At 33.4% G+C, this 14,401-nt stretch overlaps 1 protein-coding gene across 1 annotated transcript; it reads right to left on the reverse strand.

Moving 5' to 3' along the window:
- Positions 1-5,105: 5,105 nt before the first annotated feature.
- On the reverse strand, positions 5,106-13,488 carry LOC125053152 (WD repeat-containing protein 37). The gene is made up of 9 exons (XM_047654381.1): positions 13,048-13,488; positions 12,664-12,780; positions 11,962-12,153; positions 11,391-11,563; positions 10,284-10,512; positions 9,853-9,991; positions 9,008-9,077; positions 7,901-8,077; positions 5,106-6,763 (listed from the first exon to the last, which is right to left on the reverse strand). Exons 1-9 carry the CDS (start codon positions 13,223-13,225, stop codon positions 6,638-6,640), a joined length of 1,401 nt encoding a protein of 466 aa, XP_047510337.1. The 5' UTR covers positions 13,226-13,488; the 3' UTR covers positions 5,106-6,637.
- Positions 13,489-14,401: the final 913 nt, after the last annotated feature.

Consider the following 14,401-nt stretch of genomic DNA (forward strand, 5'->3'; position numbering starts at 1 on the left):
TTACGTAGTTTCACGTTCAATTATTGGGCGTGGTTGATTTATATAATTGATATCGAGAAAAAAACCACACCTAATAATTGCATCTGTTACGTTAGGCTCAATTTTGTTATCATGCACTAGTTGGGAATAAAGTGTGCCGGTAATTGCTTGATAACTGAACCTTGGGAAACATTATAATTTTCAAAGTGGTACTCTTTGTATAGTCAGATATGGCTCATTGGTTATACATGTCTGGTTAGTCAATGGAAACAAGGTAATTGTGTTATACTTGCACTTTTTTTAGATTAAGGCGCGTTTGATCGAAATTATTCATGTGGAATTTAAAAGTAAAAGATAGACGGTTTGCTTCATATCGAGCAGGAACCCTATGTAATTAAATAAATAAATAATACATTGAATTAGTTTCTGACGGTGTTTTTTTTAATGTGATACCTTTGTCAATAAAACAAATCCCTTTATTCATAAAAACTTAATCAGTGTAATCGCATACTTCTTACTAAACTATATTTCCCATCGACCGTTAGCTGGGGCACTTTAAGCGCATGAACTACTATCGGTCAGTGAAGGAAGCCTACCTAAGCCGGCTTAGGAGACGAAGAAGTTTCTAGAGAAGAAGATTCGGTCGCGGGTTTTTTTTAATGTATGTAATGCTTGTGTTTCTATCATACGATCCAAGGAAATATAAGATCTGACGGTATCTGTTATGTTAATCACGCAAACGTCATACGCTTGAAATAGAAATTACACGCTTTTAAAACATCTTACATAGCTGTAATATCGCCAACCACTGGTGAAAGAGAAATGCCCCGCAAAAACACTAAGGATTATGAAAGAAGCATGAGGCAATTACACATGCCATAAAATTACGAAAACAATCAAAGGATTTATGCAGGGTTGATCTTATTGATTGGCCCTCTAATGAAGATGATACATGCGGAGCAGGTCAAGGCCCAAGGGTTTGGAGATGATGTCCTGCTAATGGTAAATAGAAAGGTAAACCAATAGAGCTAATAGGATATTGGACATTGCGCATGCGTGGGGCGAGAACAAGCGGCGGTTTGCGCCTCACAAAACCAATGCGATGTTGGTGACATGCAAACGTAAGTTTTACAACCCGCGCCCGAATAGGGTATCACGGGTATCTGCTTTCCTACTATCGACGGCTGACAAGACTCATGACACTAGACACCTCGAACGAACGAACGGCCCTCGGTGGGGGGGAGCGGGGGGCGAAACATTCGTATCAGCTCCTTGTCTTGCCTTGTTTGTATGCCGCATCTTTGTGACTACGAATGTTTCGCCCCCCCCCCCCCCCCCAACGAGGGTCGTTCCTCATCATGGAGCCTTAAGATACGATTTGGGATGTGGTACCCAGTCTCCAGCTTCAGAATGCATCTGTCGTATAATCCTTTGGTCAGTTCTTTCGCCACAGTCACATACGGGGTTTGTCCTAACTTTGAATATAAAGTCACGTTCTAGGAAAGTAACTCTTCGGCAGTTTAGCTTCTCAGCCACAGATTTACGTGATCGCGTGGTTGATAGGCTATTGGGGGTCTTACAAAACATAAGTCTTAAAGTAAAGTCTCTTTTATTAAAACACATTTTTAAATCATCGTTTTTATTTATACTATAACAGAAATAAAATAATCAGATCAATGTTATATATATTTATACATAAATTGATTAAATATTTGACACACATGTTCAGAATCATAATTACCTACAAAATTAATGCAATACTATACAATTCAATTAAATAATACTTAGCGAAATTTTTAATACAGACCACTCTTTCGAGCAGTGTTAATCTAATTCAAAGAATCCGAAAAAGTATTATAAATGGGTAATTTTTCATTCATTCAATACTCATTATACACACGATTTTTATACTCAAAATCGTTACGGGCCAACAAGGAAGATAACCTTTTTCCTCACGATTATTTCCTTCATCGTACGAGCTAATGTTAAATGCGCACATAAAAACTCATTGGTGCACAACAGAGAACGTACAATACGTCCTCAGAGGTACGCTGAAACCGCTAGACCAACACTGCTCTGAATATCTACATCTCTTTTCAATCAAGTGATTTTATTATTTAATATGTTCAATGCACTAATTATATTCTGTTACATAAATACAAAACAATGGGCTCGCAAGAAAATAAGTACAAAACAGTTTAACTAAGTACCGCTTATAACAAAAGCTAGGAAAAGGAAAGAATTTTAAGTCCACAACCTTAACACAAACAAATTAATAAAATCAATTAAATTTGTTTATTTTATGACAAAAATACCTTGAGGAAATAACTTTCGGTACTACCGCTACCGCAGCAACAGTTTACAAACGCGGTCGCATATGTCTGTGCACCCCGATAATTTTTTGGTCAGGGTAGGTTAAGTGTAAGTGCGTGCTCCTATTTCACCATGCCTCCTACTGATAGAGGACAAGTCTTTGTTTTTTTTTAATTTGTTATTATTATTAATTACTTGATATGTCATGTGGAACATGGTGTAATGGTTGCAGCTCCTTTCAAACGTTGTGTAAAAAAAAATGGCGATTAAAAAGAGTGGCGATTAAAGATAATTTATTGCCAGTTCTTCTCTTCCGTTCTCCGCTCTTGATTTGAGAACTGGCAGTAAATGTAAAATTAGAAGCATAAATATGTATTTCTTTACTGACAAGTCATAAGTGTACATTATGTTACCTACATGATTCAATGATTTTTTACTTTACTTTACTTCTATCCTTATCTGTAGCTGCGGTGGTGTTAACATAAGTACCTAATTTTCCTAGTGGCAATTAACTCACGCCCTAAATAGTCACGAATACAAGAAACAAGTTTCTTTATATTAGCAAATTTTAATTGATATGTGAGACTTAGGTCAATTTGGAATTGCTCCAAGTGCAACGTTCACCACGATAGAACCAGAGCGTGTTACTATGGTTACCAACTATCGTAATCATAATAAACGACGCGACGTCTTTAGTCCACATTTTGTAATAAGCCCGCCAAAGTTATAGATATTATATATGCGATAAGGTTGATATGTAAAATCGATATATATGAATACGTATAGTAAGAACTAGAACTGAGCCCTATCTTTGGTTAATAAAAATTTTCATGACTAGTAAATCAGATAAGGTTTACGTACAAATTATACCTGGCCATGACGAAGCAACTGTTCTACTATCTCTGTTTTTTTTGTTTTTTCCAGAGTACAATAGTACATACATGTACGTATGCGTAACCTTTGTCTCTGTTGATTATTGCTATTTATTATTAAACAGAGATTTTCGATATTTTTTTAATTTTTCCCAACGTAATCTTTTGTGCCTTGAAGAAAAAAGCACAAATAAACATCCTAATTAAACATGTATTATGCAGTAATTATACATCATACCTACAAAATTAACCGACAACCAGTTTATATAACAGCATATTAAACTCTATAGGCATCAACATCTTAAAAGCTAAGTTGTGCAAAGAAATATTTTAAACGAAAACTTATTTTTTTTACATACAAACTCTGCAGAGTTTCTGCTCTCTCTGTTTTAAATTTCAATTTAAAACAATTAATGTGAAATGTCTTAAATTATACAAAACTTGCCCCTGAATTATATCTTAAGATCATTACCATTACCAGATCGTATTTAAAGGCTTACGTATAACTTATACAATTAAAAAAGAAGAAAGCTAATATAACCACTAACCAAATTAAATTAAACAAAAATCTCTTTATCTGTTGCCATATAAAACTACTAATACTAATACAGTGTTGACAATTTTATGGTAACTTCTGCGGTTAAAGATGTGTGTCTGGGGACCTGGTTATTCATCGAAAAGTCTTATTAAGATTATTAAAAACAATTTAGAATGCATTTTACGACAGCATAAGAAATGAATACACAGCACATAGGTCTACAAAGTGTCAACTGTCATTTGTCAAATGTCAACGAGTATGACCTATGAAATAGCGCTTCGCACGAATTCATATAATATATGGTTTTGCGCTTTACGATGTAATTTGAAAGAAACACGAAATCTTTAACAATTTTGGTTTACTACTATAACCTTCAGAAATATGAACGTCATTAACATTGATCATAAATGCTTAAGAAATCAGTTTTCAGCACGAAACCATTAATTATCACAATGTTTCGACACATTGATATAATACACCTTATTTTTACATCCGTTGTTTATCACTTTTAATTACATCTTACAATTAATCTGATTAAATGATTAGTTACATTAATTTTCCCGCATGTCGATTAGACAGATATACAGATGATTTTAATTTTAGATTTCAAACAAAATAAATTGTGTTATCGAGAACACTTTATAAACAAGTCATATTCAACCCGTATCTCATCATTACAATAGTTCAATGTCAAACTTTGTATAGAAAAATTATTAAATGATTAGACGCTAGACGGCCATGGTTAAAATTCATAGACAAGTTTAAGTTCTAAGTTTGAACGTCAACTTGTCTTTAGATTATCTGTATTGATGACTACTTTCTGAACTATAGAGGTTCATAAACAATATTATAGTATTATTTGTTGTAATACTTATATTCTATATTTATTAAAAATATTTTTTCGATGAATACCAATTAAACCTCAATAGGAACCGCCTGTGTACTACATGGGTTCTACATCAAAATACCAAACGTAAATCCTACGAGTTGTAAATAGCTCAGTATTAAACAATGTCGTTTGTACCACGCGATTAATGCAATTTCATAGCTGTGAATGATTATTTATGGGGAAATGTATACAGATTTTTAACAAGATTCCGGACCGTGTAACCAAACTTCCGATACATGAGTTTAAGCTTTGCATCAAGAAAACCCTAACAAAGGGAGGAATATTACTCTTAATTTATAGACGATGGCAATGTGTGGGCACTAGTGCCGCTATAAGATGGGGAGTTGACATGCATAAATGTACAAATTGTACCTAAGTGATTAAATGACTTTTTGTTTGTTTGTTTAAGACGTTTTTAAAGACGTTTTTAGACCGAGTATAATTAGAGCAACCAGGAACATCGTTCGGAATCTGTCCATACTACAGCTGACACTTAGATATGAGCTACCGTAACACTGTATGAACAAAAAGGAAAACCAACCAGTCGAGCAACTACAACGTAGTAGGGAGCTGTAGATATATTCAGAAACGAGACTAAGTCTATGACTACGACACGAACTATGACTCTGATATGTCAAAATCTATCAGTCAATGTCATATTAGTAATCAGAAAAGCTCGAAGTCAAACTTGGGCTTAATTTTTGTTTATAACAGGGTAACAAACAAGCAGGAGACTCATCTGTGTGTTAAGTGATACCTGCCCATGGACACTGTCATTGCCGGAAGGCTCGCAAGTGCGATGCCGGATTTTAAGAAATTGGTAAATTGGCTTTTTACCATGTGACATTCAACTTGGATAAACATCATATCATTCAAAATACAGATAATATGCATTAAGCATAATGTATTGCTTTAGGACACAAATAAATACTTTACTATGTTACGTTAATATAAATGTTTCCAGTTATACATTTAAAAAAAAAGTACTTTTAACGAGTTATTGAAATTATTTCCATCTTCTACACTCTGAAGTTACTAGCTTTCAGGTGAAATTAATATGTAAATTGGCAATAAACACATTATTTCTTACAGATCAATAAAAAGTTTTCTCTGCAATATTCACAAAACAATAGAAACTAGACTTTTTTGACTTGAACGATGTTTCTGAATGCGTTCATATAAACTTGACCGGGCCTCGGCTTAGCTAGGACCTTAAATCTTTTACAATATCGTCTCTGAATCTCCTTCGCCTTAAACGTGAAATCGAATGACGTTTTTAAAAAGTTATTCGTTTTTTTATTTAATTTCGACAAAACTCTATTAAGAAAGACATAAAATTGTATGTAATTTAGTCAATAATAATCCCAAATTAGTATTTTAAAAAACTTGTTGTCAAACGCGCTTTCCAATAACCTACGACTCGTAGTGAACAACGCCTGGTATTTTGGCAACAGAACCCAATCATAAGTAAGCATTAAAGTTGCAGAGTCGAAGTTCTAAGTATGAGTCCCGTTTGTCTTAAACGTACTGAATTTGACATTCGGCCCTTATTTTAAAACGTGGAAAGTTAATACCATATTGTTACCATGGTAACGATGTTATCGAATGGTAACCATGGCAACAAGCACGTGAACGTTTTAAAACAAGACCGTTTAGTATTTAAATGTCTAAGTAGAAAAATATTTTGTGTAATACCAAGAATATCTACAATTATGTGCTAAATTAAATTTAATATAAACAAAACTTTCACGATAGTTATTTTACATAATCAAGGTTTATAAGACCACGATAAATAACACGAATCACAGTAGGTGCTGGACATGAAAAAAGTCATATTTAACTAAGATACATACTTTTTTTTAACTGGAAAAAACTTTTATTCAAATTTAAATAATGTAAGTAATTTGAGGTATCTAATAACCATAAGACATAAACATACTATAAACATGTATTAGTTATTTTAAAATATACTTAATAATTTAATTATCATGTCTGTACGTACTCAATGTGGTTCCGAAGGTATACGGGTGACTATTTAATGCTAAATTAATTTTCCTTAGACGGTTGTATGGACCAGCCGAGAATGCGCCTGTCGAAGCCACAACTGAAGAAATTGATACCCGATGACATGTCTTCTGACCATGCGACTGACGTCACCATGCGACGATGACCCTGGGAGATAAACGACGTAAATGTAAGAAAGAAGAAAGAAATAAATATTGTAATTTTTTTATATTAAACATATTTCTCAGAAGGCAATAACTATACAAAATAATCATTGTAACATTCATAGACAGTCTGCCTTATGCCAAAAAACTGTATTCTTCAAATGGCAACAATATTTCAGGATGTCATTATTAATTGTCATTGTCATCTGTCAATGTGTGGAGTGCGTGAGAGATTATGCGCGGTCTATTGGAACTATTAAAGCACTAAGCTATAACTAAAGCTATTTGAAGCCAGTAAGTTTTTGAAGTGAAACTTCTTTAGGTAAAATTTTTACGGAACGTCACGAAGATGTGCAGCGTTTTTGTCGAAGAAAAGGGAGAGAGCAATTGAGAATGATTGAGAGAGAGTGAGAAAGGTGAAATACCTTACAGAAATTCTATTTTTTAAATTAAAATTACGTAAAGATAATTTATGAAATATTAGTATTTTATATTTTATGCAAAATAATTTATTGAAATCACAAATGACGAATTGTAAATTAAAATGCCACGTGTTTTATTAATAATTAAACGATTAAATTTATTATTTGTATTAATTTTCGACACGTAATATTTTAATGACAATTAAATTCATTAAATTCCTAACATATCTTCTATTTTCCCTCCCTCTAAGTATCGGAATTCTAAAGTTTTAGATTTCCAAGTTGAACATGAACAAGAGTTAGAATTTAGTTTGCCAAAGAAGTTTCACTTCTGACATGTGTACTTTGTATGCACGTACTTTCTTTTATAATATGTATAACGAAGTATTTGTCGGAAAGAAATTTTGAATGGACTCTTTTGATAACATCACGAGCCCTGTTGTCAACTTGATATGTCAATTTGCATGACTATAGTGTTGCTATAATCATACTTAACTAAGCACCACAGAGCATGTTTTTTATTTTATAGGTCCTTTCAATTCACCAATTACCCCACAGTAATACATTCGGTATCCAGCAAAATATTATGAAAGTAACGTAAACTAAACAATCTTAGAACAAACCCATTTTGGAACCTCCTTTACACATACAACTAGACTAAACTCGAATAATACGAGCCTTTTAATAATTTACGTTACTTTAATGTTTAGTAAAATTACCTGTCGACTTGACCGCGGTAGTCTCGCAAGCCTTTGTCCCTGGAGATCGAACAGGCGAACCTGCCGGTTATCATGCGGTATGGCGATTAATCCACCGCTGCTCACTGATACCCGGTTAACGGATGAATCCGAGCGAATAGTCGCGAGAGCTGACCTCATGTTTCTGACATCCCAAACCTAAATTTTTTTTTATAATTATTATTGCTTTTTTGGTAACAAAATAGTTATTAGCTATTATAATAGGCTATGAATGTTGCAAACTCTATAAAAGAGATAACTACAAATAATGGGGCCTCATAGCCTAGCGGTCTTATTAAGTGGCATCTAGGTGAGGGGTACCGGGTTCGATTCCCGGTTCGAGGGCAAGTTTTAATTTAATTTAAATTTGTTCTCGGCCTTTGGGAGGGTTGCGCGGTACCGGGCGAGTGCCTAAACCGTACATGAAGGACACGGTCGAATTCCTAAAAGACAAGCACGCATTATAAAAAATCCTATACTTGACGCTGGCTAATGCACAAATCGTGCCAGAGCCATAAAAAAACTACAAATAACATCATAATTAAAAATATTGATTTTTATACGCCAGTCACGTGGCACAAAACGGTCACAGATTAGTCGAATCGACAATGACGTATAATGCTTATAAAATATGTCTTCGACTATCAAATCCTAATGTTATCCTGGAGATTAAATTTGTCCGAGACTGTTTAGGTGGAAATATAATATATGTTTATTTGTGTAATTTAAGAATGATAATTGACACGCAAAAAAAAATTACGTTTGTTTACAGGCGTTTGTTGTAGGGACTGGAGCAACGCCATTCTAAAAGGCAGTTTCATATGGAGAAGAATGGTCAAGAAATTTCACACTCACTCTTTTAGTTTCACTAATAAATAATCTGAACTGGTTTAAAAAAAAATCCAGTAGCCCATTTTTTGCTTCTTAATGTGATTATCTAGATATGGTAAAGTAGGTTTAATATTAGATAGACTAGGAAAGATTTACACTACATTGCAATATTAAATAAAAACAGTTTGATAATAATAGTTATTTACATTAGAACTTTAAAAATATGTCCAGAATTGATTAGAATATTTATAAACTAACCTTAACAGAACGGTCATCAGATCCAGAAACCACTTTGTCCTCTCGAGTAAAAACGGCTGATGTCACACTCCTGAAAATAGAATTTATATTAATTATAGAAATTATCAGATGATAATCCCAGTACTACACACCCTATGTTTAACATTTATTTTAGTATTTAAATTAGTAAATAGTATTGGCCTAGTCAAATAAAAATGAATGGCATAATATGTTGCTAAGCGCAAAACTTGAAGGTGGATCTTTTCATTTGGTTTTTTTTATTTATTCCTAGAACTCTTTTCGAAGTCTTTTTTTTATTTAGTACTCGGGTTTTTATTCCGGAATAACAAACAGTCTCTATGGGGTAGTATAGCCAAGTGTTCCATATGTTGGTATTAGCTACTAAAAAGGTAGATTAAGTAAAACCATATAAAATTAAACGAAGTTCGCAGGGGCAGCTGGTAGAAGAACAAACGCTTAACCTCTATCAGTAATAGACAAGATGAAATAATGCACTTTTATTACTGGGAACACATCAAGGTGAATAATGATAGAAATAATTAATTTTACTCGCTACCAATCCTATTCTTGGCGACATTTCTGTATCTATTTCATGTTTTTTTCTAATATACAAGTCGGCGATCAGCCTTCTGTGACACATGCCGTGAACATTTTGGGTCTAAGGCATGCCGGTTTCCTCACGATTTTCCGAGTATTTAATGCGCATATAAGTCCATTGGTGCACGTGATTCGAACGAACCTATGGGTTGAGCACGCTCAAGCATTTATGCATATAACAGCATAGTACATAAGGAAGTAAGTGTGGACTTAAGTCAAACTCTATAGATCTATACAAAGGTACGTACTCAGTATGGCCCTGAAACACAGACACCGAATGTATGGGTTCTCTGAAGTCCCATAGACGGAAAGTGGTATCTCGAGATGCCGTCACCACTAGCCGGGAACTGTGATGCGCAGACGCATGTGTCAACTCGTGATCGTGACCTGGTATTGAAATAATATAAAATTATATTAATAATTTATAATTGCAAAATTCTTTATACATATATAGAAAATTATATTAATACATATGATTTTTTTTCCTTTGTCCAATATCTGTTTGTTTTTATAAAATTCATGAATTTTTTTCTTAAGTCATTAATTGTAAGTAGTAGATGAACTGTGGTGACGGTCAGGCACAAGGGCATCCCTTAAGAGGTTTTTTGGTGTCTGTACCTAAAGCTTTTATATTTTTTAAAATTTATACTTTTCAAATAATTAATGTATATTTTCTCACCTGTCAATATTTGTAAACAGTCCCCTGTCTCTACATCATATAAATTAGCGGTTCGATCCCATGAAGCGGTAATCACATGTTCACCTCCAGTTAACCAATCTGCAGCTACCACCACACCCTGGTGCCCCATGAGTTCGGAAAGTGGTGTCCGCAGTACTTCAGGTCTGTCGGTTTCTCCCATACTTTCTTCGCCACCACCTTCCAGCTCTTCTTCTGATGATTGACCACGCTGTAATTGTAGTTATGGCTAATAAAATGGTCTTGCACTTCTGAATCTGTATTCTTGATGTTTTTTGTTTTGCATAGAAAACTAAACACCCAAGTAATAGACTTCATTAAGACTTTAAGCCTCGACTTGTTTTAGCTATCGCGGAATATGGTTAAAAGGAGTATTAAGAATATCCATATCGCAAAACCACCTGCATCATGAGCATACCCCACATACACACCTTCACGTACATACCCTCACTTTTACACCATCACACAACACAGCCAAATTACTTAGTTAAATGTATAGAATAATTTTTATTATTTATTCCCTTTTGCAAATGTTAAAAACTTTTCGTAAATATTATGTGTTCCATCTTTGGCTATATTTTTAGTGTAATTGTTTGTTATATATAATTTTTATTAGCTGTAGGATAATGAAATAAATATATACGAAATTTCCCGCCTACATCCAGCCAAAACAAACTTTGCAGTCCCTTTTTGAACCTTTTAGCATTACGTGAAGTTTCCTGTTAAGTCGGATTTCATATTACCCTCCCAATTGTTGGACAAAAGTTTTTAGAATTCGTAAATGGCTCAGTGGCTTTTCCCCTCTTTTGGTGTTTTCTTATTTATACAAAAGGTATGAATTGACCAGTATAATTTCCTTTTCCCAAAAGAAAAAGCTTACACCACCATTTAAGTTGCCGCTTGAGTTGACGCTTCCAATAGGCCGGGCAAAGGGTTAAAACATTACTACTTTTAATTAATATAACAAATGCTGGTTTGTCTACGGCCCTAAGTTACATTTAATGCATGTAAAACTCAGAATTTTTCACAAATACCTTTAAGAGTAATAAGGCGCCGTCAAATATTAATATAATATTGAAATATATTTACTGGTAGATCCCAATTTACTGCAGCCTGCCATACATGTGCGGTATTATCCCCACTGCTGGTCAGAGCAATATCTCTGGTGGGGTGGAATTTTAATGAGTTAACTGAACCAGCATGTCCAGTATACTGCAGTAAACACTTCCCCCATTCCACACTCCATATACACGCTGTGTGATCTGAAATAAGATGTTAGTGCTATAATTGAGGTCCTAAGTAAATTATTACTGCATTTGGAACAAGACATGCTTTACGAGATGCTCACCAGTAATTGAGAGGCACCAATAAAAGGTAAGCAAAGATACTACGATATGAACTAGAGATTTACAATTTAACAGCTTATTATTCTCCTTAATTCACGTGTCTAGCTTAGCAAACAAACAAAACTAATTTTTTTTACAACTATTAGTGGTTTGTAAATTCTTTAGGATACAACTATTAAAATCACTATTTATTCATTCCAATCCAGTCCATGTAAATAACATGTAACTTGTAATAGCAATAAGCATAATTATTATAAACTTCACGCACAATGTAATTTAGAAACCTATAATAATAACATAAAAATAAAATTTACCTGCTGAGGCAGTACCAATAAGAGCCTGTCCAGGTCTTGCCGAAGAGACATCCCAAATACCATCTTTGTGTCCAGTAAATTCCCTTACAAGCTGGCAGTTGTATGTCGGGGCCTTAAAACTGGACACAATTTTACTCGTCTGTACTCTTAATTTATGACTTGTTTTCACCTTCTGAGAATTATTCTGTGATACTGAAAGTTCACGTGAACAATTATCCAACACTGGACAAGATTTAAAGGATTTCATTCTCATTTCTCACATATATTGTGATTTATATGTCAGTTTATACTCTGAGACAGAAAGCACAATGGTTTTATTAATCTTATCTAAATGGTACACACTATCTAAAGATTATTATTGGTGTATTGACTTCAAAATTTTTTTATCTAAGGTTTTATTTTTAAGAAAATATATTAGGGTAATGTTTATGTCTACTTTTTATATCACCTATAGTCTAGAAATCCAATAATATAGGAGTTTTGTTTGCTGTTTATGAAATAAAATAATAATCTAAAGATAAACATTAAGATTTTTTAAAATGATTTATATGAATTATACAAGTTAACATAATACAGTAGTATACCATATATATAATAATAATAAAATGGTGGTAGTGGTAAGGGAAATTTTTAATAACTTAATTATGTAAACACCATTTCTACATAATTAATTAAAAGAACAACAATATTAATTTTACTTACTTTTTGCTTTGGAGGATTTTCCTGTTGTCTCAAACTCAATATAATCAGCATTCTGTTTATCGCCAACACAACTTTCTCGTTCAAGTTTTTCACTTAGAATATCTATTTTTTCTTGCACTGTAATAATAAGACATAAATATAATAAATAAAATTTTAAATTAAAACATTTTTGCTTGTTTACATTGTATTGTTACTACATAATTTTCAGATAAATATTAAAACACATGGAAGTTGAAAAACATATGAAATTATAAATTAAAAATTTTACGTCAGGTTATAAAAATACATAATGATTTGTTTATATGAAAATAATTTATACACTATGAATGTTGATAGATTAAATTTAATATTAATTAATTGCTGAAGCAATTTATTACGACTTACGATTTAAATTTTCTGAGTAGAGAAGGTCAAATTCTTTTTCAATCTGCGAAAACAGCTCGTGTAAACGTGATCTAAAAACTGGTGGAATTGATGTTTCTGAATCCTCCATCTTCAGGTAATTTGAAAGACCTTCAGAACCCTCTGCGAGCGCCTGGAGTCTACGTTTACTGGATTTCATGTTTGGTAATAACTAGCTAGCTCTTGCTTAACACAGGAAGATTCAATCAACTTTTACGTTACATTGCACACCTTCTAGACCATCTGGGGCCTAAATAATCAAATAGGAAAATGAAAAAGTGAAACCTACAACATTAATAAAATAAAAATTTATACTGTCGTTCGTTTTTATAAACTTTTACTAATGTTTACCAAAAATCAGAATTGATATTTGATTATGTAGAATACAGATAGAGTTTTTTTCACCTATGATTAATTTATTTTCCATAACCATAGGCCTTGTTTTATACATACTCTGTACGAAATAATAACAGATAGTTCACTTAAAATTATGATAGGGGTTTAGTCAAGATGCCTTAACAGTAGTGTATGTAGAAAGTCAAAAACTATATTTGTATGAAAATTTGTCGACACGAACTGTCATTTACTAAGCCCCTGCCTTCTCGTTTTTGTTATAATAATATAACTTAACTAACTATCGCGCAGTTCGCTGGGCCATACTCAATAGGGCGTAGTCGGCCCGCGAGGAGCTGGTGGTGGGGCCACATGACCTATGAAATATGGGAGAATGTCAGATTCTCTAAACGAATACAAGAACTCCGCAATAGCAATACCTGCGAAATATCAGAATACCAACAAATAATCCAATATTTTCTGTTTATGCATTTGTCTTATGTTTATGTTGCACGGTGCGTTGGGTCGCACGTGGCCCACGAGTTGGCGATGTAGCGAGTTAGGGGCTACATCACCTATGAATTAGTAGAATACGCCATTTCACCTAATGAAATGAGAGAATCCCGCATTTTTTACAATATCTGTAAAAGTTTAAACGCTTTCGAATACTTAATCAAATGACTTCAGCTCCCAGCTTAATATCTTATGTTGAGGTTGTGCAGTGTGCTGGGCCTCGAGATGGAGTGCTGAAGGGTTTAGAGCCACTTTACCTGAGAATTAGAAAAAAAACCTCTTATTCCCTTCGAAGGATAGATTTTATGTGCAATGATGATTTCCTGTCCAAGTAGAAATGCTTTAACAAAAGTTGCGCAGTGCGTTTAGTTTATATTCTTTTTTGTAAAAAAAAATGTTTTAGTCTTTCAAATTTTAGTAAGTTAGTTTTTATTTTTGGAAAAATTAACTCAAAAGACGGCAAGGCTGATTTGGATTTATAACATAATAT

This window comes from Pieris napi, chromosome 10 (assembly GCF_905475465.1).
Source record: "Pieris napi chromosome 10, ilPieNapi1.2, whole genome shotgun sequence".
NCBI classification, from domain to species: Eukaryota; Metazoa; Arthropoda; class Insecta; order Lepidoptera; family Pieridae; genus Pieris; species Pieris napi.

Excerpts from the sequence above, each read along its gene's own strand:
- LOC125053152 (XM_047654381.1), bottom strand. The coding sequence starts at position 13,225 with ATGAAATCCAGTAAACGTAGACTCCAGGCGCTCGCAGAGGGTTCTGAA. Across the intron at positions 11,564-11,961 it reads TATTGGTACTGCCTCAGCAG|ATCACACAGCGTGTATATGG; the intron begins GTAAATTTTATT and ends ATCTTATTTCAG. Across the intron at positions 8,078-9,007 it reads CTGATGACCGTTCTGTTAAG|GTTTGGGATGTCAGAAACAT; the intron begins GTTAGTTTATAA and ends AAAAAAATTTAG.